This window comes from Strongylocentrotus purpuratus, unplaced genomic scaffold (genome assembly GCF_000002235.5).
Source record: "Strongylocentrotus purpuratus isolate Spur 01 unplaced genomic scaffold, Spur_5.0 spur5_scaffold_12, whole genome shotgun sequence".
NCBI lineage: Eukaryota > Metazoa > Echinodermata > Echinoidea > Camarodonta > Strongylocentrotidae > Strongylocentrotus > Strongylocentrotus purpuratus.
In genome coordinates, this window is record NW_022145597.1 from 2,137,806 (window position 1) to 2,165,002 (window position 27,197).

Here is a 27,197-nt window from a genome sequence, read left to right on the forward strand (position 1 = left end):
GTACATTATTACAGGTCCTCTAAAAAGAAAAGACCATTCCAAGTCATACATTTATGAAAAGTTGCATTTTAATCCTTTTTTGTATTGGAGCAAATGGGAAATTTGTCTGCCACTACATCACATAGACATGATCAATTCAGCCAATTTGAAGAGCCCATACCAGCCCTATAGTAATTGCAACTTTCAAAACTTCGTAACTTTATAATTCTTTCTCCTAGCTTTCATCAGTATGCTTCTCTGTTTTGTTTGTGTGTTTTTTGTCTGCTTTATTATAGACAAGTTTGGATTTCCCTTTAACTCTCAAGTGGGGAAGAAAAAAAAATTGTGTAAAAACAATAAGGATTCATGGTGAAGAGGTTGTGAACAAAGTGCAAACACAGTGTGGAAATTTGTGAAGACAATATACACGTATGGAGCAGAGGGAGGGAAAAACTGTACTACTGTGGGGAGAGAGAGAGAGAGGGGGGGGGGGGGGGGGGGGGGGGTAGGGGATTAGAAACAATGGGAACACTCTCTGCATACACAAAGTTTGGAAACAATGAAAATACACTGCAGAGACATTAATAAACCATTGTGAAGAGAGTGAAAACAAAGTTTGTAACCAATAAGAAACAGTATGGAGACACTAATGATACGTACAGTGCGTATACAGTCGAGAAAAACAAAGTGGGGACACAATTAGAACATTACTGTTGGACAGAGCTACCATACTGTCATTGCTTGTGCTACATACGTAAAAACATTTGCGAACGTAGCGGAGTTACTGCAACATGGTCCATTATGTTATTATTATTATTACAGTTTTTGTGTAAATGATGATTTAATGATCATGTTTTTTTTTTCTTCTTCATGTCTATCTTTTCTAATCCCTCTCACTCTTTCTCCGTGTACCTCTGCGGCACCTTTGCAGTCACAAAGAAAGAACTGTCGTCAACTGGAACACCTAGGTGCGTAGTTAGAGAAAATGACCTTGAAGTCTACATTAACCATTTCTCAACTGTTGAAGTGTGCATGCTCATTGATGACGAAGGAAACTGCATTGGGAAACGCGTCGCTTCTACGCCGTACCTTCCAAAATCAATGAGTCGCCTCCAACCGCAATACTGCCATCTACGTCTGCATGATGATACTCCTGGTCTTGAAACTGTGAGTGATTTGGTAACATTTATGATATTGTGAACCATATGCATTCAGGATAAAACATAAATAGCAAAAGCTGTTCTTAAAAATGAATCTAATTAAGTTGCTAAAGTTAGGGAAAGGGCTTGCTTTATCATGATTATATTGTTTAACTTTATCTTGGTTTGTCAACTTCATGTTGCTATTTATTGTCTTCCCCTTTTTCGCTCATAATCTATTATCAGTAGTATTATTTTTTCCAATATACACTGTCTTGAGAGGTTCTGTGGGCAAGAGGTGACTCCAAATGCCCTTGTCTGTTGTGCACGAAACATGATTTCTAACTAAACTCTTCGTATTTTTACCCAAATCTTGCTGGAGAGAAGTTCAAGTGTAGCAACAGTGAGTAGAATTGTCATTATAATATACAAGAACAAATAAATCACTATTTTGGGACCCAAAGAAAGCTAGACTCCCCACAAAAGGCGAAATCACCTCCCCCGAAGTAGGCATGCACTGATGATATGTCGACGGATTCACAGGCCGCTGCATACGGCGGCGGGGACGCTTCACTCCCGACTGTGTGGTTCGCTCAATTTTTTGAGAAGTTTTATAAGCTGGAAGAGCGGATTGATTCTTTGTTAATAAATAGACTAGAAGAAATTTCTTTAAAAACTGAAGAAAACAAACAAAAGATTGATGCTTGCTGTATCCAGATGAATGAAGTAGTAAGCGAAGTTAAAAAACTGAAGGAGGAGAAGAAAGAAATTCTAATGAAATTAGATAATCTGGAAAATCGAGCCAGGAGAAGCAACCTTGTGTTGCACGGTGTCTCTGAAGTCCCCAACAAAAACTGTTATGAAACAGTGAGAGCATTCTTCAGTGATTTTGTTGGTGTTCCCCGGAACGATTGTGCCATTAAACCGTGTCATCGCACCCTCACCGTAATTAGAGACCAGAGAGATGGAGCAGCAATGAGGCAGATTCCGGGATGGTAAGGTGTTTGTTTCGAAAGACTTCTCTCGTCGTGTACTCCAGATGGGAAAAGAGAAGATTGGTGTAACTTAAGGACGAAGGCAAGAGGCCGTTTTTCTTGTATCCGGCGAAATTGGCATACAGGAACAAGGATGGAAAGCTTATTTTGGCTTAATCAAGGACAACATGATCTTGCCATTAGCTAACTTTAATCATTGAAAATACTCCTTTTCATACTAACTTTATTGTCAAATATATGTTTGTTACAATTCTATGAAATTTTCAAATCTAACCAGCAAGATTTCGTGCCTCTATGCACTGTCTAATATCTCCTTGTTTTCTACTAATGTGTTGGTTGTTATTTTTGCACATGTTAAGACTGTTTTTTTTATTTGAAGTCTTGATGTTTTTGTGCATATGCGCTCAACGGTTTTTGCCTCTAATGTTTTGCTATATTTCATTTTCATTATTTTTTTTTTTTTTATTTTATTCTATTTTGTTTATATCTTTGTGACAAGAAAATATGTTATATTTCTATTGTTGTTACTGCTTTCCAAACCATTATATAAACCTGTATCAATATGAATATTATATGCTTACATGTATATACATTCAAGTATGTCCAGTGCACTGTACTCTTGATGATGATGAAAATGATGAACAGCATTTGTATGGCGCCATATATCTGTATATCAATAACATTAGCATTTAAATGTCTGAAGGAAGATGTGAGTTTTTAGTGAAGCTTTGAAGTTTAACTTACAAAGGATGGAACTCTCATAATGATACGTTTTCAAAACAATGATAGTTAAAGTGAGCACCTTCAATTGTAGGGGTTTACAGGATTATGTCAACAGAAGAAAAGTCATCCATTATTTAATAAATATTGAAAGCGACATTATATTTCTACAGGAAACCCACTCTGATAAGAATGATGATAATATTTGGAAATGACAATGGGTGAATTATGTTGGTTGCAAGTTGCTCTTTAAACAGTCGGGGTATAGCAATACTTATCAGAAACTCTGTTTCAGTTAAAGTAAATTCTTTATTTTATGATCCAAATGGTAGCTTTCTGATATTAAATCTTTTAATTGATGATATGTTGGTGACCCTAGCTAATATTTATGCCCCAAATAATGATGACCCATATTTTGCATTGGAAGTGTTTGCTGAAATTGACATACTTTATAATTCTGCTTACTTAATTACTACTTCTACCTACTTCTACTATCATTGGTGGAGATTTTGATGCAGTGAGTGGGCCTTTGGATTATCAAGGCACTAGACAACGCAATTCTAATATTGGGGTTAGTAATATGCTTTCAGTTATTATTGAAAAATACAATTTAATTCATGTTTGGCGACATTTTCACCCAACATCGAGACAATACACGAGGTACCAAAAAATGCTCAAGTTGTATCAAGACTTGATTATATTTTAGTTTCCAGTTACTTTATGAGTAATTGTGTTAAATCTTTAATGTATCCAGTTATCTAATCTGATCATTCAGTAGTATCAGTCCAATTTACAGATAATCTTCTTTTAAGAGGAAAAGGCTATTGGAAGCTTAATTGTCACTATTTACACATCATGATCCAGACTTTATCAAATTGATTAAGGAAAAATAGTAGAGTTCAAAGAAACTCATAAAGAGTCTGACTGTAACCCTAATATTCAATGGGATGCCCTTAAATGCGTTTTAACTGGATCTAGTATAGTATTAATGACTGCTTTGAGAGAAATAGTTGTTTTTATACGCTCAAGGGAAGGTTAGAATTGTGCTATTACCCGAGGGGCATACACATCAATAACCAAGAAGTAAAGATTTCTTTATTCGCTGACTATTCTGTCTGCTTTGTAAATGGGTCTGGAGATTCCTTTAAAACAATTTGTAAAATTTTGAATATATTTGGTGGATGTTCTGGTTGTAAGATTAATTTTGCTAAAACAGAGGCATTTCAAATCGGATCTAAGAGAGGATGTCAAGATTTTCCGTTGAGAAACCAAAGTATAACATGGAACATCTCTTAATTAAAATCTTTGGGAGTTAATTTCTCACTGAATTTGGGTTTGATATTCGATCTTAATTATAAAGAAAAATTAAAACGAATAACACAGACTATAAATTGCTGGCGGAGGAGAAACCTTTCTCTAATTGGTAAAATATGTGTAATTAAGTCCCTTGTTCTTCCATAAATATTATATCTTTTTTCTTTTCTTAGTATAAAAATACCTCAGAAGTTATTTAATGAGTAGAATAATTTGGTTTTTTAAAGTTATTTGGAGTGGTGGTAAAGATAGAGTTAAAAGAAAAATATCGTGCAATGATTATTTTCAGTGTGGTCTCAAAATGATGGATCTATGGGCATTTGCTCTTGCTCAAAAAATTGCATGGGTCAAGTATTTATTTAATACAAATTATGATTCTGTTTGGAAGACAATTGAACTATCAGGCTTGGGAAAATTTCATAGATATCCCCATATTCTTTGGAAATCATATGCCCCAGAATCAGTCTTACAATCTTTGAGTAACTCTCAAGTGGCGGATTCTCTACGTACCTGGTATATCTATAGAGAACATGCAACTTTAGAAACTTATGATTGTAAATATTTTGAGATTGAGGCTTGTGAATTAAAGTGGTTTAATAGATTAATTCGTTCGAAATCCAAAAATCATTTTTATTTTGAAACCTGGTTTGATTTCTGATCTGTTGAACCGTCCCTTCCAAGTTTATAAATTATTTGAAGAATTGTTATTAGATTTTGGCATTCGTCAGACGGATAGAAGAAAATTCAATTTTTTAATGAGCAATATTCCCAGTGAATGGTTAGAAAATGTACGTTGGTAAAATTTGGATATTCATGATTCCTTGGTGAATAAAATGCTGCAAACAAAAGTTCTCAGGCTTGATTATAGTATAATAAACGTTTCCTATCCACTTGACAACAGATATGAATATTGAAATAGTAAAATAAAAGTCCAGGATCATATCATTTGGAAAGAGGTACACAAGGCTAATTTCACTTGTACAATTGAAACTAGGTTGCATTCTTTATATTTTATATTGTCCATAATAATATAGCTTTATATGCTTTTCTGTTTAGAATTAAAAGAAAAGATTCACCAAATTACAAATTTTGTGATAACCAGGAGGAATCAATTACTCATTTTTGTTTGTGATTGTGAGAAGGTTACCCCAATATGGACATATTTGTTAAACATAATAAAAACAACATATTCATAATTTTAACCTCACCAATATTGAAAAACCTTTTGGCTCTTCATCAGACAGATTCAATACATATCTCTTGTTAGTGGCAAAATACTGTATTAATATTTGTAAGTTTAAGGGGGATTTACCAAGAGTTGATCTTTTTTAAAGTTTTATAAAGAAACACAAAGATATTGAATATTTCTCAGTGAAAAAAAAAGTTACAAGCTTGTTTCGCATTTTAAGAAAAGGCGATTTGATTTTATACTCATGTTGATTTAACTGTTATTCCTGTGACCCCTCATTCCGTTTCATGCACTGTAGTTCACATTATGATTTCTATGTGTACATTGTATACAAAGTATCCATCAGGGGCGCATACACAATGCATGATTTGATTCCACAAAAACTGATGGTGTGGTGACATTACTAATATCAACCATGCAGTTTAGAATGTTTTTGTTTTGGCTATTTTTTTGTTGTCAGACAATCTTGAAAAATTAAAACTACTTAACCCTAATAAGGCCGGGGGAGGGGGGGGGGGAGGCATTATGCCCCCCCCCCCTCCACGATTTTTCCGATTGCTCGGGAACGCATATGGATGGCGCCCCGCACCTCGTTGATTTTTTTCTTTCGAGTATTGCGCAACTTTTAAAATAATTTTTTTGAAAATTGGACCTACGGTTTATAGGTAACGTGACCTTTTGTCTTTGCATGTCAGCCCGAAAATCGCTCATTTTCGTGATTTGTGTACAAAACATATGGAAAAGTCATTTTTCCTAAAAACAGATAAAACATGGGTTATTGGGTCTGTTTAAAGTTTAGGTGCTTGTTTTGGGAGTCTTAATAGTTGAATTGTAGTAATAAATGAAATAAAACAACAAAAACAATGTAATACATAAGTTGAAAAAAACAATGAAATAAATAAGAAATTATCAAAACAAGGGATAACATAAGGAATAAGCTGGCCCTTTCAAATTTTTTTGTCGTATTATTATTCAGAATGGTCTAATGAATATACGTAGTGAAAAAGAATGCTTAAATATGAATAATATATGATGTATGGGTAAAAATGTGATTTGTATGACTTTATTTGCATAAATTATCGTAAATATGCAAATGAGTAAATTTTTCAAAAAAATGAAATTATCATATTATTCTATTCTATACTTGACATGCATGCAAATTTTCGCGGCGATCAGCCGCTTCGCGGCCGAGATCTTAACATATGGAAACGTTGTATCATCCGCTCAATTTGACTTGCGTGCATAGAACAAATAAGCATTTTTCCATGAAAAAGTGAAGTTTTCTAAAATGTGCGTTTCTTTCCAGCATTGGGGCGCCCGGAAGTCACTCGGGTAACATTTCATAAAGTATAATATAAAAAGACCATATGCAAATTTTCTGTACTTTCGTCGGAAAAAATACATTTATCCAGCACAATGTCGATTCTTTTTGCGTTGAAGAATAACAAATAGCGAGTTTCAATCACACTTTGGCCGCTCTCGCAAGCTCTCACTCGTTTCACTTTGGTCAAGCGACTTTGGGGCAAGCGGTTAATGAAAATACTAATCGTTAGCTTTCTTTTGGCATTAAACTTGTTTTCATTGATTGCATAATTATGTCGGAATAAAGGAAACAAAAAGGCTCGACCAATAATTTATCAGAGTCTGAATTGACCTTTTGACCTTGAATTCCCTGATGCACGCGCACTAATGAGGTCATCTTCGCTAAATCGGTGTCTTTTATCGTAAAATGCGACACTTTCACAATGTTTATATATCTTTTTTTAATTATTAGTAAGATATAACATAGTTTTTTCTGATATAACTGAAGTTTTGGGTTTTATTTAATGAGTAATTTTAAAATAAGAGCCATTTTACTGTTTTAATTTACTGGATCGTACCATTAAAGTCGCAGGGTAGAAAGATGCATTTCCAAACGCGCCAAATTTAATTTACGTTCCGACATTCTGTTAAATGGGTTCGAGTTGTTAGGAATCCACTGCTTTCTGCTCCAACAAACATTCACATGCGGAGTCGTTTATCAATTAAATTATTCCAATTGATGGATGCTTCCTAGCTTCCCAGGTTTTTGTGTTGCTGTTGAAGCATGTTTATTCACCTGCTATCATTCTTTATACTCCAATTGCCAGAACGCAAATTTCATTTTGGTTTTATAGTTTCATCGGAGTCGTTTATCAACTATATGTATTCAAATTTATGAATGCTTCCTCCCCAGGTGTTTGTGATGTTTAATGCATTTCATTCACCTGTTATTATTCTTTGTACTCCAATTGTTAGAATACAAAATGCATTTTGGTTTTATAGTTGTATGCAATAAAAGAGTATGTTCTGCACAATAAAAACAATGTGTGTCCCTATTCTACAATGTGATGTGTCCCCTCATTTTGTAATAGTTAATTTACCCATTCATATAATGGAACTACCTGCCCGATGAAGCAAGTGGCCTGTGACCCCTGAGCACTCAACACCGTGTGGAAGTCAGTTTGTGGTCAAATTCTTTTATGAGAAAAATACAAGCAAACGTTTCCATATGGGGGCCATAATGCCCCCCCCCCCGGCCGTACTAAGACCTCAAATAGCCCGAACTTTTTAGGGTTAAGACCATGTTCGTTTCCGCCAGTGATGAATGTGTTGGGTGAATTCAAGGTCTTTCTTTACTGTAATGGTTTTGTATAACTTTCTTGTCCTTTCATTGTTGTTATTATCATTATTATTATTGTTATTATTATTATTATTATTATTATTATTATTGTTATTATAGTTACTATCATTAATATCATTACTATATTAATGTTATGCTTTGGGATATATGTGTATTTATTTTTTACATATTGATTTTTGTTTGTTTGTCTAACTATTACCAATGACTTGTAAATATATAATTTGTATATGATTGAAAGTTTAATTAACACACACATATTGATAAAGAGAGGTGACTCCAAAATAAGGCAGGGTATATTTGTTTTATATCCTACTTGATCAACAATTTATTTAAAATCCCGTACGCTCGCTTAATTTTCAACACGACGTATATTGCAAGGCTCAGCGACGTGACAGCGTGGGATTTGGCCGCTGGAGGCATTTGAAATCCCGCACGCTCGCTGAATTTTCAACTCCCATATAGTCTTCCCAAATAGTACTCCCAAATAGTTCTTTTTCAGAGCAACCTTAAAATAATTGAAGTATTTCCGGTCACGCGAAGAGCTCTCAACCAAGTAAAAACCAATACATTTTTGATGCAGGATATAATAGTACATGTAATTATATTCATTATTATTGTAACTATCATCAGTATTATTATTAATATTATCATTATTATTATTTTCATTATCATCATCATCGTCATTATCAAAAATATATTTGTTTATATATTATGTGAAGGGAAAATGAATACTGCCCCGAAAACCTTGGCCTACATGCAAATATAATTATGCCACTTTTTTCAATATCTATATCACAGCAATGGATCTATTTGCATTTTATATGTATGTATAAACATGAATATATATTACACAATTCTGTTACATGGTATTTCGAATAAACTAACCCTGTATGTAAAGTGTTTAAAGACGGCATTCCAAATTAAGCGCTTTATACATCATGACAAGGAGGCGTGATAGCTCAGTTGGTAGAGCAGTGGTCTCGTAATCCGGTGACCCGGGTTCGAAACCAAGTCGATGCGCTAGTGCCAATTGGTAAGACATTAATCATCAATACCAGGTCCCTCGGAGAAGACCTTAAGCCGTCGGCCGTCTGGTTGCTTACTTACAAGCATTTATGCTTTCTTAGCAGTTATTTTCTTTCCCTCTTGTATCACTTGTTACACATGTGTATATGTTTGTGTGTGTATATATATATATATATATACATACATGTACATAGTTAAAGGTAAAGACCTGTTTTGGAAACGCCCCCTTCTCAAAAAATGAAATGGTAGCTCTTATTACCAATCATGTGAAAGAATATGTTTTGACTAATACGTGATTATACAAATTTTGCCGAGAAGCCGCCTACTTATTGATATATTTAGTAAATTAGTTTCTCTATTGAAATGTGATAGATAATACGCACGTGCGCACACATGTGCGTATTCCCATACACATCTTTACGTGTACAGTGCTTGTAACTTTACCAAGACTGGGCCAAATTTATTATCATTTTGATGATTCCAGAAGCTTACCATACACATTAATACTTATATGCTAGATGATCAACCTTTTCTGATCGATTCCACAACGTTTCTTTCACAATGTAATCGCATGGCCCGAACTGATCTTTATCTTTATCTACTAAATTATTCATACCGCTAACAAGATTTTTTTCTTCTCAAACTGATATGTGAAAAAAGTATCTATTCCGATTTATATTTCTTGAGACTGTGACATATCAAAGCTTACAGTCTTACATCCAAACGTATTCATTAAAGGCCCTTATTCAACCATTCCATCTTTCATTCTTGAATTACGATCTAAATACGAAGGCTTTTGATAGTGTTAATCATAATTTTCTGTTCCAGACATTCAAACATCGGTGATAAATTGGTGATAAATACAAAAGTATCGAATTTAAAAGGGGTATCAACAATTTAGATGTATAATTTTTCAAAATAAAGCGACTATTTCTTTTAAATTCTGGATAAATTGATGTAATTGATGGTGGAAATGCAAACAGTTACAAGGCTTTATTCTTTTCTTCCAATTTCTCTTTTATCTAATGTTAATTTCTTCCTATAATTAGGACATCGAAATGGAGGAGGAGGAGCTTGATTATCGGATGATGGCCCCAACACAGAAAATGATCGTGTACTGGAGTAAAGGCGAAATGAAGATCAGATGCGAGGTCGAGGGAGGTCATTTCTTTGAGAAGAGAACGCGACATGGTTCAACGCTACTACATACAATCAAGGTAACGTTATGTCATAAACTCTATTAATTTGGGAAATTACATCGAACATAATACGAACGCATTTCTACATGCAATGCAATAGGCTATTCAAATAATTTTTTGGTTAATTCTTAAAAGTGTTTGCTGCATATGTTTGGTTTCCTTATTTTTTTTTGTGTGTGTTTCCTTTTCACAGATGAAAACCGTATCGGTAGATGATCTTCGTTTTTTGGATCTACACATTCGCAATTTCTTCGTGAAAGCGACCGGCGATGACCATGTCGGTTTTATGTTCAAATTCTATCCCCATTGCGACGAACCACAAGTATTCCGTGTGAAATTCTCTGGTACGTACCTTGGTCTTGTTGCATTACACTTACCATTAACGGTAACTTTGCCATTAACGGTAGCTTCCATAGAATCGTTGATTTGATTGACTCTCGGGTAATGTTGCCATATGATGGTACTAAATATCGATAGAAACGTTTACCACAAATTGTAAGTTTTATGCCACGGAACCTTTTATGTGCGTGAATGCTTACGATTTCGTGTAATATTCCCTTTATTCCTTCTTTTGCTTTCTTTTTAATCTGAATCGTTTTGACCCATTTTGACAATTATTTTATGAACCTTTGTGACCTATAGGTCAATGATGTTCTTAAATCGGACCACCCCCCGCACACACACACACAGACACGCACACACACACAAACACAAATACACGCACACTCACTCTCATTTTTACTAAACTACGTTGCAGTGAACTCCCCTTTATTTCTGTGTCTTTTTATTTCAAAATTGTCTACCTTGTACAGATGACAGGTGGTCACTCTTTTAACATATTCACTTGCGAAATGACAACCTGTTGTACCCTATCTTTGTAACTGTTTTTAAGTGGAGGCAAGAACGGATCTCCGAACTAAGACTTTGAGGCTGCCTCCAACCCCCCCCCCCCCCCTAACCTAACCATCGACCTTATAACGGCACACGAGGGAAAAACATAGGGAAAATGTCAAACCTGTAACAATTTATCTGTAATTTCATCATATCCATTGATGTAGTTGATTACTACATAGTAAAAACGCTGCTTAAAAAAAGTGATGTTCACTTACATAACAGTTGAACAAATTGTAAACAATTTTGCTCGAAACGAAAGTAATTTTGTTAAACATTCGCTGTTAAAAATTTAATGACTGCTATGTTTACTATACGAGAGCTTTTAGACAGTGTTGTTTACATATGACGTGATGTGTCACGTGCCAGTAAAGTGCGCTTTGGCTTAAAGCTTTATTTCACATCATGGCCGACCAAGCTACCGACGCGCTTCTAAGTGACTTGGGATTCAATGGCTTAATTGAAATCACTTTACTATTAACCAATTTGAAGTTTTTAACTTATAGCGTAAGTTCACAGTTAAAATGTTCATTATCTGCACACAAATGTCAGAATATAGGTAGACTTAAAATCGTCGCGTCATGCAAACCCTAGTTGTTTTGATAGGTTCATGTTGGTTACAAATTTTTTTTTTTCTCCAAGCATTCAACGTTACTTCGATTGGACCATCGTTAGTTAATTGAAATATCTCAGCTGATTTTTTTAGAAGCAAAGGTCGCTGTAAGGTTTCCCTTTGTAGGTGCACCTTTTTTCTCCAGAAAATAACCTTTTTATTGGTACACCAACCCCCCCCCACACTTTGAAAGATGCTTCGCCGCCCCTGAGTGGTAGTAGAAGTAGTAGTAGTAGTAGTAGCAATGCGATATTAGTGGTAGCGTAATAGTGGTATAGTAGTATAGTCAAAGAAGTAGTAGTAGTACAACAGTAGTAGTAGTTGTAGTCGTATTAGTAGTAGTATAAGTATTGATAGTAATATAAGTAGAAAATGCTAGTGAATGCATACACGTACGAGCCATTTTAATGTCGAGTCGACTCACTTGACAACATTAGCTGCTGTGTTTGAACCTTCAGAATCGTAGAACTATATAGTCCCTCCACCCTTCCCATTTTTATAATCAGAAGAGAATGCCATTTAGTGACTGCGCAAAATAAGAATTTTAATATACATATTTGAAGAATATAATACGTATATGCAAATTATTAAGAAAATATAACTCAACAGGATAAAATATATGGAGATAAGATTTAATATGAGGAGATATATAAAAAGTGTTCTAATAACTGGCTTAAAGAAATTGGAATCCTTCCCATTCATTTACTTAACAAAGTCATTGTTGTATTCATAATTATCACTACCTTTAATGTGAAGAATCTACCATTTGAATAATTTGCTTAAACGCTTTAGTTATTGCCTCCCCCCCCCCCCCCCCCACCGTGGTTGTACTGGTGTCTAATCTTCTTTTCAGATGGCATACTTGATCCTCAACACACAAATAAAACTATTTTCATCAAAGTGTTCTATGTCTAGCTTAAACCAGAGATGCAAGAAACGAATTAACGACGCTTAATAACCATAAGCATTTGGGTTTTATTCTCAAAATATTTGGTTAAATTGGAATATGGATTTACATAATAATCAGAGGGGCAGAAAGGCTTTTACAAATGTAAGCGCTATGCGAATTTTACCTTTAAACTAAATGGCATAATATACACTTCCTGGCGTTATCAACATTCGTGAGTCAAACGATTTGTACAACATGTGTCGCGGACTACGTTTCTTCCGAGCTCAAAAAATGAGTACGTACAAAGGGTTACAATTCCAAAAGATAATATCGTCTTGTTTGAAATGTTCATTTCTATTTTTCCCCTCCCTTTGAATTAATGATTCAAGCTTCGAAGAATGATAGTTAATATCATGAAGTATTTTTAGAATCAATCTTGAAACATATAACCATTAATGACATATTTTAAAAATTAATTAACCCAATTGAATTTGAAAAGCGCCCTCTCTGTTTGCCCTACTGATATGAGATCGGTAGTTGCTACTTTCAACTTCATGGTCACACTTTCTTTATAAAATCGTCTTTTGCTGAGCTTCGCTGTGTTGGATTTCTTTGATTATGTTTTGATACTAATACTGCTAAAGTAACTTCACTCGAATATCCATCACCATTAACTAGAAATGTGGATTCATGAGGTGTTCGACAGAGCAAGCTCACTTGTTAAGTATAGACCAGTTTTGGAAACGCCCCCCCCCCTCACAAAATGAAATGGAAGCTTTTATTACCAATCATGTGAAAGAATATGTTTTGACTAATACGTGATGATACAAATTTTCCCGCCTACTAATTGATATATTTGGTAAATTATCATATCGATCCGGCCTGGATAGATATCGCGAATGATATAGATATGCACTCCATCACTGAATATTTTGGCATACATTTCTGTTTTTTGCGAATTTAGGTTTAAGTTTTGCCATCTAAACCTGAAGGAAATATTTAAACAATATTTGAATGGATAGTTTGCACCCAAAACCCTTGAATCGCAATTTTACCACTACCGGTCTATACCTTTAACAATAATTTCCGATAAGTATATTCTTTCGACCATGGTCTCTGGATAATGTGTTTTGTAACCTTTTTTAATACGAGACAGAAATACCAAATGAAAGTTATGAGTTTATACACAAATTTCCTACAAATTGCTTAGGGATATATAAAACGAGGGAAGATTACAAAAAGTATAGATAGAAATGGGTCATAATGCAAAGGCAAAACAAATTTGCTATTTAGTATTTTAACTTGGCAGTGTATTTGATGCAATGGAGGGGAGAGGGTTACTAGGAATTGACCAAACCAATCACAAAACTTTTGTTCGGAATAGAGGCCTGAGCTTTATAACTTGTCGTGAATAGTTTTTAACGGAACTGTTGTAAAACATTAAATGTGTTTCTGTAATTTACATTGTCTGTTCAGAGCCAAAAGGACATTAACACTGAATCAACTGATTTGAGTTTCACACCTTCTCTGGCTCTGAGCAGACATTCTGCTCTCTTAGACTCTCCACCACTTCGTCCAAATACCAGCAACATTTCAAATTTCACCAGGACCATTCACTCTACACTCTCTGTCACACAGCCGGGAACAATAACACTTAGAACATGACGTCTTTCGCATAAAATCAATACAGTATATCTCACAGAGTTTTCAAAAAATAATTGCATTGATTAAAAAGTTTTATTAAAAAGGTATATTCTGAATTTGAACAATTATTATATCTGGCATCTTTGGAAACTAAAACAATAACAGTGCATTTATAACTTTGAGCAAAAACAAAAACAAAACAACAGATGATGATAATAATATTCTGGTTTTATATAGCACTTACAGGAGAAATCCACCCTGACTGATATTAATTGGGTTTTAATAGAAGCAGAAAAATGAGAGGATCAGGTCCTGATTTAAAATAAAAGAAAGTAATCAATCAAACAAAAATTGGCAATTCTTTGGCGAATCGTCTCTCCTCCCATTTGTTATGTACTACAAAAAAAAATCAAGACATGTCTATTTTCTCTAAAGAAGTTTTTCATGCACCCAAGGGCGCGATAGCTCAGTTGGAATAGCAGTGGTCTCGTGATCCGGCAACCTTGGTTCGAAACCAAGTCGATGCGTTAGTGTCCTTGGGTAATGCATTAATTCTCATTACCAGGTCCTTCGGAGAGGATTTAAAATGTCGGTCCTCTGGTTACTTACTAACAAGCATCTATGCTTTCTTAGCAGTCAGGTAAAATAACCACCACTAAACCACTACATTATTGCGAATCTGTTTCTATATTCAACCCCTGTATGGACAAGTCTATTCCATCATCAATAATGAAGAAAATTAAAATTTATGACATGTTATGTACAGAGCGAAGGGTAGGAGAGCTCACAAGAAATGTCACAGAGATGCCACTATGCGTTTGATGACAATTTCCAAAATTCATAAACTTTCTTATTTTTAAATCAGAATTTCACTGACCTGATCCTCTCATTTTTCTACCTCTATTATAGAAACAAACTTAACATCAGGGTAGACTTCAATTGAATACTTAACATTTCTGATGTCTCTAAGTGGTTTACATACATTACCCTGGTCACTGAGAAAGCTGGGGGATAGGACTACCTGTAGTATGAGTATATTAATTAAAATATAGAAGAAATTGCTTCTTTAAAACAACTTTATTATAGCTTTTTACATTATTTACTTCTCCGGCGCAAACTCAAATTATATCAAAACACAGCACCTAAATGCAGACACCACTTTTACTGTGCAAACTATAGCCAACCATTAGGAGCTATCTTATCAGTACTCAGTTTTAAAAATGCTACTTAATGTAAAAAAAAAAACTACAAGAGACTTTTCATCCCTCCACCATATTGAAATCTTGGGTGATTCAATGATGCATAAACTAATGGATTATTACATTATGCAGCAAGTATTATGAAGCAGCTGTAACTTATAAACTGCTTCAAGGATACCTCTCTTTCAATGAAATTCGATGAAATCAGAGGGTTATAACATGCAAACACCACTACTTTAAAACATAAAAGGTAAAGTCCGTTATCCCCCAAATCGATGTACAGTGTATTACAAAATAGTCAATACATCAAAATTAACATCAGGTTAATAACAAAGTTATTACATCATGCAATATACATTATGAAATATTAAGAAAGAAAATAAGGTTCTTGACAGATACACACCTAAGCGATCTCCCCAAATTCATCAGTTACCAGATGAAAAAGCCGAAAATTAAAAATATTGTTTAGCCCTACATCCAAATCCACTTTTACAAGTCCAAGACAAGGAGCAACATAACATGTACGTCATTGCACAACCTGAATATAATTATATTTTTCTATATCAATTGCACAATTTAAATGGCATGCACTTTCTTCATGGAGGAGGTCTGTGTTCTCCTCCCATCAAATGGGGAAAAAATCTTGAAGAAAAAAGCAAGAAGCAGAAGGAGATGAGACACAAGTGTCCTTTCAATGACTGGACCAATATAATGGCACAACTGATCAATTTTCTTGAAAATCAAATCATGAGATAAGATCATAATTTGGAAGTCCACAGCTGTTAATTCATGCATAGAGTTACATGGTGGCATAAATTAATTTGCCACTGTAATGCACTATGGGCTTGTTTGACTGTGCATCTACAGTATGTAAACAAGAATAAAAATCATTACAAGTACAATTGAATATGAACAATAGTTTTACACGTTCTATAGAAGACGGTGCGAATAACCAAACTACAATGCTTGCTGCACAAGAAAACTGGTAAAAATGATAAGCATAAATACAAACTATCATCAACATAATGCCCATTAAATATGGTTTAATTTTCGTTATCAAACAATGTAAGGCCTTTGAACCAAGTTTTTATTTAATTGAAATAAAACAGATGAAACAGAAAGAGGATACAATAATGACAAGAGGATGTATGTGTGTGAGAGACAGGGATGGGGTGGAGAGAGATGGAGATACCAAGGGTGAAAGACCAATGAGAGATAGATGGAAAGAACAATAACACACAATTTAATTAGAAATAGCAATTACATGGGGAAATGGCTTAATCTGTCAAAAACCATTAATAAGGCTTAATTACAGATATTCATTTTATCAAAGGTTAAAATGAGAACAGAGATCTGAAGAAATAGAGAGAAGGAGAGAGAGAGAGAGAGAGATAGATTGAATGGAGAGAGTATACAGTTTAACAATACCTTTTCTGACCGTACAAGTAATTCACAAGTCTAGATTGAAGAACCAATTCAAAGAGATAAAAACATGTGGTTGTAAATCTTAACCAGATAGAACAAGTATCAGTTGAGGTATGAGAGGGGGGGGGGAGAAAGGCAATTAAAGTGGAGAGTGAAACAGTAGAGAGAGGGAGAGAGAGAGAGGAGAGGGGGGGGGGGGGGGGGAGGTTACCCCACCTGGTCCTATCATATACTGTTTACCTTTTTGTAGTTTGCGTATGAAGATGTTACATAGTCTGAGAAAGTTCAATGAGAGGGTCTGTATCAAGATATTGATACCACTGGATATTTATCCAGGGCTTTTGAAGAAGTTGAAGAAGCTTCGAGTTGGGCAATGATCTTTCGAACTTGTGGCCTACCATCTTGCCTGTTTGTTTCAGGATTGAGGGTGACATAACCTAAAGGTTTCAACATCGCTGGTGTAACTCAGGCCATAAGTAGTTTTGCGTGTCTTTTTTCTGAACAAGTTTGATGCACTGTTTAGTCATTCCAGAGGATGATATGCACTGCTTTTCTATGATCGATGCAACAAGGAAATAGAATTTCGGATTCAACAGCATAAATATGCTTCATCTCTCTTCACAGTTGAACTTACATGCAAGTGGAAATGCCATTTTTTGTTCAAAGGAAGATTCCTCAAACATGACTATGCTGACACACTTGATGTGATACGACAGGCTGGAAATTTGAGGTTCAATAACAGCAAGATTGAGCAGGTAAGGAGACAGCAAAGGCCGTCTGGAGTTCTGGACACTAGGTAATGTTAACATTGTTGCGTTATCCACCACAGCGAGGAAAACCACCTGGCCCATGTTTGTCTCGAAGGGAAACCGGCATTTCGTTGGGTCTACTCAGAAGTTCAGAACTCTGGTTCATGTGCCTGACAGTGTTGGAGGTTATAACATTGCTAGTAGCTCTGTCAAATAAAAGAAACAAAAGATAAAAGATATTTTTCATTTAATTTAAATAAAAATTCCAGGAATCATGAAATGATAACTTATAGTGGACGAATACAAAATTAATCAGGACACTTATTATCCGTGATGGTTATTATTTCTACATTTCTCATGGCTACCTGTGGATCCTTATTAAGCAATGTCCATATTTGAGTGATGCAATCTCTCGTTTTCCTATGTTCTCTAATTAAGACCTTAAGACTTTGCAAGATTATATTCATATTTTAATAGATTGCAGTAAGGTTGGTTGTAACTAATTGTTAAAGTAATAATTAAAAAATCAGCAGAAGGCAAAATATAGCTTGATACTTTTGAAAAATTATCATAATCATCACTATGCACCTGTTGGACAAAAATTCTGCCAATATATATAATATATATAATATATAGAAATAGACCTAGGTGTATATCAATGAGACCATTGCAGTGCTATTTTTGATGAGCCATGGGTGGGCATTACAAGGCATTATCTTACTAAGAAGCCTGAGAAGGCAGGTGAATACAAGTGAATGTACACATAGCTTTTATGTCCATGTCACATGCACGTACCCGCTTGTGCATATTGCTTTACTGTCACAATATTGAAACAAACGAAAATAACCTGACAAGCTACATGTACGCAATATGTATGTGGGGTCCTATTCATGGAACTACATGTGCATGTACACACATTTATCTCTTTAAAATGCTGTGTATATTATGGCCTCTGTCAACCGCATATATTAACAAATAACTGTGCCTGAATCATCAGCAAAAACACCCAATTTAAAACAGGGTGGGGGTGAAAGTGGCAGACTCTTACAATACTTGGATGATTCATACTATACATGTCTAACCTAGTCAAATATATTCCCTTCAATTGGATCTGTACATACTCCCTTGATCATATTCTTTTTTCAGGAGCAGGCATTGGCCGCATACTATGCATAGTAAATCTAATACATTTTTTGTATGCCTATATTCATATATCTGGGTTAGCTATAGGTCTTTATGCACAAAGAAAAGCTATGTGGTGATTTCCTACAGAAGTGTACTACAAAAGGCAAGGAATAAAGTAAACATTACCATTTTGCTTATGGGAGCTCTTGTAGAGTCGCAAAAAGTGTTTTATCAATATGTAAATGCAGAGATCTTAAGTTTTTTTAAGTTTTAAAATTTTAATCAAAGCTCTTTGGGAGCTTTCCAGAGCATCATGAATCCAGAGTTGTTGTTTGCTGATAACCAAGGTGCCAAACAGTTTTTAATGCAAATGCCCCATTATTTAAAAAAGAAGTGCAGTCTAGAGGTAGGACTAGGAAGAATGTAACATTGAATCATCCTTTATCTACAAACTACACCAAGAAACAAGCCGTTTTCCCCTACTTATTATTCTGACTCGGTTAGTTCTGCCATTGAAAAGTTAAATTTGCAGTCTGAAAGTCGATACGCATTACAAATAAACATCAAAGTGTAGGCCTATGGCCATACAATGTTGATGTGTATACGTCAATAGTCCATAAGCTATGCTACCACCCCAGTAACCCACAAATACAAGTACACACAATGCAACATTTAAATGTACTACTCCAACGTTACTGAGTAACAAGAAAATATCTGGGCCCTGTAACACTCACACTAAGTTTTGCGTTCGATTGCATATATTCTGATTGGTTTATGGTCAGCAAATTGAACAATTTGTGCATGCCACAATGATCTAGACTGGTCCATTGTCATTTTGCAACTAGCGTTAAACTTATTGTTAGCACAAGGCCCAGATCATTACCCACTTGCCTTATTTTCTTATTTCTTGTTACCCAACTTGCCCAAACTGCACTGGCACCGCACTGCATGGGCCGGGCCGGGATGGGATTGTCCACGAAATCACATGAGGTGGATAATCTCTATTTTAACATTTTTTTATATTCTTATTTTATATCTAGGTTATACAAAATGGTGACTAAGGACTTACCACTGGGATAGTAGCGATGTAACCCAATAAAACACAGAAAAACGCGGTCTTTATGAGGGTTTTTTTTACCTCCCAAGTCGACATGAAAACAGGTCACTGAATGCCCTGCCGGCCAATTCATGGCCAGCGCTAGCTAGCAGCGAGTCGCCCAGCCCAGGCTATATATAAGTCTAATATAAGTCTAGCAGCCTACATGCGAGGTGCATGATGATACACAGTATGTACATCGTGCAAAACTGGCCCTAGTAAATGAGACGGCCGTCGCAGCCAACGGGCGAGGGAATTCAAAAATTTAATTTATTTTAATCTAATTTAGGAACTTGACATTAATCTTGATCTAAAGAGACACGAATGAACGAACGTTCAGCTAGAAAGGCTAGAAAGGCTAGAAAGCAACCAAGATTAACTGCGGTAGTGCATGCCTCTAGTAGGCTTTACCACCAGCGCCTTTTTACGAGTATTACGGCGAAACTGGCCAGTCCAGCAGGTAAACAAAAATATTCTCCTCCAGGTATACCTCCCCGCATTTTAAATCGAGCGAGGCTCCTGAAATTACTTGTCTTACGAATTGTAATATAATTTCTTGCTAATATATGTAAGTGTGATGAAGGCCCAAAATGATAAATTCCGCCAACGAGCAAATTAATTTGCTCGATTTCTGTTCATGACCGGGGGGGGGGGGGGGGGGACGATATGCAATTTTTTTTTTTTTACACGGATGTTATGCGAGGGAGCGAGCATTTTTTGCAATTTTATTAGTCTAAACGCTGTACTCTTTGGCCCTCCGGAGCCTAAAAGTGTGTTCCAGTCATAATTCAGTATATGCTATACAATTTTGTAAGTAATTTTTCAAATTTTCCGGGAGGGGGGGGGGACAATCCCCCCCCCCCTAAACAAATGAGGGGGAGGGGACGTGTCCCCCGTCCCTCTTGGGATCGCCGCCCCTGCTCGCCACCAAAGAACACGGTTTCATTGTATATTTAGCTGTGGGTGAAATTTTTTACCAATGTTTGAAGCCAACTAATTACCAAGCACAAAACTATATATGTACACTACGGAAACCATATATCCGGGTACCGCAGTCAACAAACGCCTACAAAGGCGCAATAAACTGGAACATGTTTACATAACGCTATCGAAACGCGATAGATTTATTTATCCCTATGCTATCATTACTCCATAACGCTATAAACCTTACTTTAAGACCGCCACCAATAACCCCCATAACTGAGATTACTGATGATGATCTGCATATATATACCCTTACAAAAATGTACCATAGCAACCATGGTACTTTTGTCCAAATTACCATCCACCATGGTAACCATGGTTACCAAAACAATGAAATACATTAAACTATGACGCAAACGAGCCCTCGATATCTAACATTTGAAGGTAAGACACCATTAACATAAAATAGACGTACATAGGAAGGGCAACATGGGATTGGGTTCGCACCCTACTTAAACGTATTCCAAAGCACCTTAGCCATATCTCGGATAAAAAGGGATGTTTCGGCCTCCGACAGATGTATCCCATCGGGACGAAAAAAGGTGTTGCGAGGTATGGATTAACTCGGGGTGCTCTATAACGATGCCGTTGAACCTCCTAGCGAGGGACCTGCCGTACCTATTCAATGATCGCCTCTTGCAGTCGACGAGGCCCTGCTGTTCATCGCTAAACTCCCTATAGCGGAATCGAGGTAGAATGTCCGACCAAATGATGATGGACCCCTGGCCGCTCACGTATTCAAAGAACCGTTTTAGCTCGCTTGAGAAGGCGCTCTTGCTCTCTGACTCTAGATCGTTTGTTCCAACGTGCTGAATTATGTGGGATTGTATTGACCCCTCACCGGTGAAAAGGGAAGATAAGTATTCCTTGGACTGGCCTAGATCAAGGTCCCTTCTGCCATGCCAGGCCACCGGCGCCCCACAGCCAAGATCTCCACTGCCCTCCTGCTGTACCCGCCGGGCTGCCCAGTACACGATAGAGTCACCAATGATCCATGCGGCAGGGTCTGCAAAATAAAATAATGTATCTTTGGGAGTATCTTGCACTGAGTACATGTAATCACAATCACTTAAAGGTAAATAAAGCTCATTATTATTATTATTATGTGGAATTCGTGTAAAAGAAGTGTAATTTGCCAGACACCTAATATTGATGTTTACGAGCACAGTCTTCTGGCTACAAGTAACCAGGCATACGAAGGAAAATTATGAATCTGCGTGTACTTCATTATGAAATGATAAGGCTGCCTTTAGGTTAACGTGATCAGCCGTACCATAATCACAAACGACTGTGAATAAATGCCTGTATTTTTTATTTTACAATGTAAATATCAATATGTATGCATGTATGTATCAGTATGTATGTATGTACAAGGCTCTGGAATATTGCAATTGAAATCAATGAATTGGGGCAGCTTCAATTAACATATTGCTAAAATAAAAATTCTCTGCTGTTAGTGTTACTAATAGTCGATACAATGTAATGACGGCACAAATGACTGAATTTGATTAGGTAATGAAAACAACCGAGTCTGATTAAATCAGGTTAGAACCCACGAGCATGTCAATGCGGACGTAACGCCTGTACGCATTAGAAGCCCAACGCCCCATATACTGGATTTGCCTGTCGGTGCACCCAACATAGCGGCAAACGTTGCCGCCCCGATACGAAACGAATGGGAAGAAAAGCATTCAGTGTGCAAGGAACACAATTTCATGCACGTCTTGATCATTTTAGTGAACTTGTAGTGAGTAAGGGGAAGGGCACCAAATGTCTGAAAGAATGCATCCCCAACAGAGGGGCGGCATGACATGTAAGCAACCACCGCTCTGACTGGGCAGAATTCTGACTGAACCTCAGGAATATTTATCAAGCAACCCCTCCCGCTCTGATCAGTTTTAGAAGAGCGAAGGCGCAAAACCACCTTGCGGTTAAGGGCTTCTCTCCTGACAATAGGGACTTTTAGATTTGCGTGGACTGATACGCAAAAAACCCGCAAAAAACCATAAAATGTTATCAGAAAGGCCGCGGAGTACATGTGCACCTCATAGTCGCTCTTACACACATTACTCAAAGCCCTCAACATCTGACGCAACAAAGATAGTGTAATAGGACATTTAGTATCCCGTCTCATCACGTTCCCCCCTTATGCACCCTTCGAGTAGGCATGAAACAACGAAACCCTTTGTGACGTCATCTAGACTCGCCACCTGCAAATGAAATGATAGCCCCGAAATGTAAGTCTGAACTGTAGACAGCGAATATCCGCGCCAAGACAAATATGATATAAACTGAGCAATACGCTCAACATTCGGCGGCATTCGATTATCATACTGATACTCTGAACAAAATTCGGTATAAACACTCATCGCTGTTGCGTAAGTGGAATGAGTACTGCTGGCCCGTGAATACAGTAAAAGCCCCGACCGCTCTATGTCCAGCTGCTCCTAAGATGGGTAGGCATTTCTTCCCCCTTTTCGGCGGCCAGAGGTGACAGCTTGTGGAATATGTCCTCCTGAAAACGAGACAAGGCATCAGCAATTCCATTATCAACCCCAGGCACGTAACGAGCCTTAAATCTAATGGGTGGTATTCGCGAAAGCGGCCTAAGTTAAATCAGTGGCCTAAACCTGGTTTAAACCATGGACTATCTTTTTTGCTATTCTCGAAGGTGGCCTAAAGATAAGCCAGGCTTAAATACGTCATAGTTCGGCCTAACTTTAGGCCGCTCAGAGGGCAGGTTTAAATACGTCATAGTTCGGCCTAACTTCGCGTGACGTCACTTTTTAAGTTAATCGACTGTCCGCGGAGAGTGAACGGTAAGTTTTGCATTGAATTTCTATATTTGATAACAATTTACACTCTTTTGTATGGGATAAGTGCTCATGAAAGTTACACCAGCTAATAAAGTATTTTTGTTACTTTCATGTTGCTGTAGTGGTGATAATCTAAAATGCTTTTAACTGAATAAATTTGGAAGAAACTTGGTAAATGTTCACAGTGTTCGCAGACCAGTCCCATACGTGCAAATAATTGTCGGTTAACATTTTCGTTTCCTGAGATTGAGCAATTTCTTACCGGGTAATTCTTTTTCTTGGCACTATTGTCCTTTCGTACGCATATACCACCTTAACACCACCCTAAAACTATCATTGCTAGACGTAGAAACTACTTTTATAGTGGATTTTCGAGACGCTGTTGCCTAAAAGTGGACTAGCACTAGGCCTAAATCTAGATCTAGCTGTCTCTTTTGTTCGTTACCCTCTGATTTGGGTAGGGTCGGCTCCTCTCTTTCAGGAGCCGACCCTACCCAAATCAGAGGCTAACGAACGAAAGAGAGAACAATTTCGGTCTGGTATCACCTCTGCCTGAGCTGCAGCGCTAGTTGTGGCTGTTGGTGCGATAATTTTCTACAGGATAATGATGATTTTTATAACCACCCATCCCCCCACCACCCCCCCCCCAAGAAAAACTTAAAAAAAATAAATATATATCACTAGACCTAGATTCTAGATCTAAATTTCATCAATAAGAGTCTAGTCTAGACAGGTCTAATACCAATTGAAAGGAAATGGACAGAAGCTTCCTTTTTTGACAAACAGTTGCTGATGTTACAGTAGCTAGTAGTTTAGGCTTATATTTTGTAAACTACAGAGAAAAAAATTGTTTGTAAACTACAGAGAAAGAGAAATTGTAATTTCTTATCAAATATCAACATATTTTTCATCTTGATTTTCTGCTATTTCAGGTTCTTTTCAATTGATGCATGGGGATGAAAAAAGAAGGCCTCTCCCAAGCTATGGTGTCCCGCCTTGTGAAGTCCATCTCAATAGCCATTGCCAGGAGATGGGAGCAATACATCACAATTCCTTCAACAAGAGAGGCAGTCCTGCAGAGTGCAGACCCAACATGAATGTTATAATTACTGCCATTTCCCTGGCGTTAATATGGTCGGTGCTATTGATTGCACCCACGTAGGCATCTCCAAGCCAGTTGGCCCAACGCCAGTTATTTCCTGAACAGGAAAAATATAAACTACATTTTTCTTGGAAAGTCTGCTGGTGAGTAAAGCTGTAATTACGCCTAAATTGTGTAAACTAAATCATGTTTATACAATTAAAAAAAAAAAGATCTGCTGAATTTATGAATCTGCAGATGTGTCTACAGGTACATTATGAAGTGATTTAAAATTGTTTTGTCTGATGAATGTAGGTGCAATCTACACTCAAACTTTTATTCATTTGACATGGGCACGAGCTAATATTTTCAGCTCGATTGTCATGGCTACCAGTCACTCCTGACAGTGACAGCTTGGCCGAGACTTTTGGGCGAACTATCTGAAAATAAGACACAAATAATCAACAGTTGATTAACTACTTTCAAATTTGGGTCAGAAGAAAATTCAAACCTACCACTAACAATTCTGGACCATATAAGACTTAGAGACCTACAGACTGCAGTACAGTACAGTGCATTAAATTTTCATTTTACTTTTCCCCTTTCACGAAGCTTATTTTGGGAGATAACATCACAAAGACAATCATTGGTCTAATGTTAGATTGAACTAAAACGGAAAAGTTGGGCTCTTACGATTAGGGCCTTGTAAAATCTCCATTCCAGGCTGCGTTTACATCTAGGTTAGGCCAACTGTCAGCTGGTTATCTAAGTAAGATGTAGACCTCTAGACTTAATTTTAGGAAAGGGACTAACTTGGCTATAGACTTTAACTACTTAGGGATTTCTTAGGCCATGACATGGCAAGTAAAACTTGGTGCAAGCATATTTATGAGATAGTACTGCAAGAATGTGTATGTTTGTTCTTGACTTTAAAAGAGATACCGGTAGTCATTCTGTAAATCAATGATTACTAGTAACTGAGTGGGGAGGGGGTGCCTAGTCACTGCCTACATGAAAGGCGCCTTAAGTTTTTTTTTAAAGTTAGAATATGATTGACACTATAACTAAGAACAATTATCAATGGAGTAGATCTTTGATATTTTAATGAGGTCTAAACCTTTTTATTTTTGTTTCAGGATGATGTTTTTCTTCAGTAAAATAAATGAAGGCAAATTCCCTGATAACTGAGACAAATTCAGAGAGAGGAAGGAGAACTACTGAGCTGCTGAATTTCTGACAGGTAGGCTGTACGAATAAGTTGTTGTTTGTATTCCCAGGTACTTCAAGGATGGCATTTGTTCATTCACATTTGTCCATCAATACTTTCATTTAATTGATTATGCACTCCACTTTTACCACAATGTACATGCAAGACCTTTTTAAGGTTTAACAGAAATAGGTTTCAATGTGCTTCCTTTCATTCTTTTCTCTTTTCATTCAACAGACATACTTGCAAGGACTATGAAGTTCTACTTAGCCTCTTCAATGAACCAGACTCCATCTGCTGTAACTGTGACTGCATGGGGATCAAAACCTTTGTATTATAATCCTCATAACATGAAGCTATGGTAACAAACAAGCAACCATTGATAAAAAGCCTGATATGTCCTTGTTGTGTGTGTGAACCACAAAGCAACCATCACTCATAAGGATATTTTTATGTACATCAGATGTTCATTGTTTCACTGGAAAAATTGTGATTTTGATTCATTTAAGAAATCTTGTTTCATAATGTGTTTTATAATATAGTGCAAGTCATGATATAACAGATTCCCTGCAAAAGAAACACGGCTCAAAAGTAGACTATGCTTAATTTGTTTTAAAAAAATGGGAGAAGGTAATGTAACAAATACATAACATTTAATTCTAATAGTTTCAAGTAGCAGATTATGAGGCTATTGGAGCTTAATATTTGATTTTGACCTTCAATTTTATAATCGTATTCATCATGAATTACAATATTTTCTGTAATAAGAAAAATAAATAAATTGAACGTAATTGTTGATATGTTATATACAATATTTCTTTCATATCTTTTGATTTTAAGTGTGCATATTGTTGGGTTCATTAAATTATACATGGAAAAAGTCTTGAAATAGAACAGTGGGAGAACAGAGAGCGAACGAGAGAGAGAGAGAGATAGAGTAAAAGAGAAAGGGAACCAAATGAGAAAGAACAATTTAATGGTGAGAGAAATAAACAATGATGTGAGATAGTGTGTGTGTGAGAGAGAGAGAGAGAGAGAGATGGAGATAGGGAGAAAGAGTTGGGGGGGGGGGGGTGACAGTGCCCCTTTTTTCAAATGCCCCTTTTTATATAGGAAAGTTCCCTTTTAACTTTGTAAGAAGTGCCCCTTTTCCATAGGAAAAGTGCCCCTTCCCCTTTTCACCTCTGATAAGGGCCCCTTTAATTTTGACACGCGCCCCTTTTCCTTTGACAAGTTTTCATTTTCCTTTGCAATA

At 36.4% G+C, this 27,197-nt stretch overlaps 1 protein-coding gene and 1 long non-coding RNA gene across 2 annotated transcripts; one reads left to right on the forward strand and one right to left on the reverse strand.

Moving 5' to 3' along the window:
• Positions 1-14,509: 14,509 nt before the first annotated feature.
• Positions 14,510-21,893, reverse strand: LOC115922561. Its single transcript, XM_030981587.1, has 2 exons — positions 21,457-21,893; positions 14,510-17,839 (listed from the first exon to the last, which is right to left on the reverse strand). The coding sequence occupies exons 1-2, from the start codon at positions 21,891-21,893 to the stop codon at positions 17,701-17,703; spliced, it is 576 nt and encodes a 191-aa protein (XP_030837447.1). The 3' UTR covers positions 14,510-17,700.
• A 1,515-nt stretch (positions 21,894-23,408) lies between these two features.
• Positions 23,409-26,553, forward strand: LOC105444425. Its single transcript, XR_004063477.1, has 4 exons — positions 23,409-23,657; positions 24,587-24,899; positions 25,872-25,975; positions 26,180-26,553. It is a non-coding gene; the product is annotated as an uncharacterized LOC105444425 (long non-coding RNA).
• Positions 26,554-27,197: the final 644 nt, after the last annotated feature.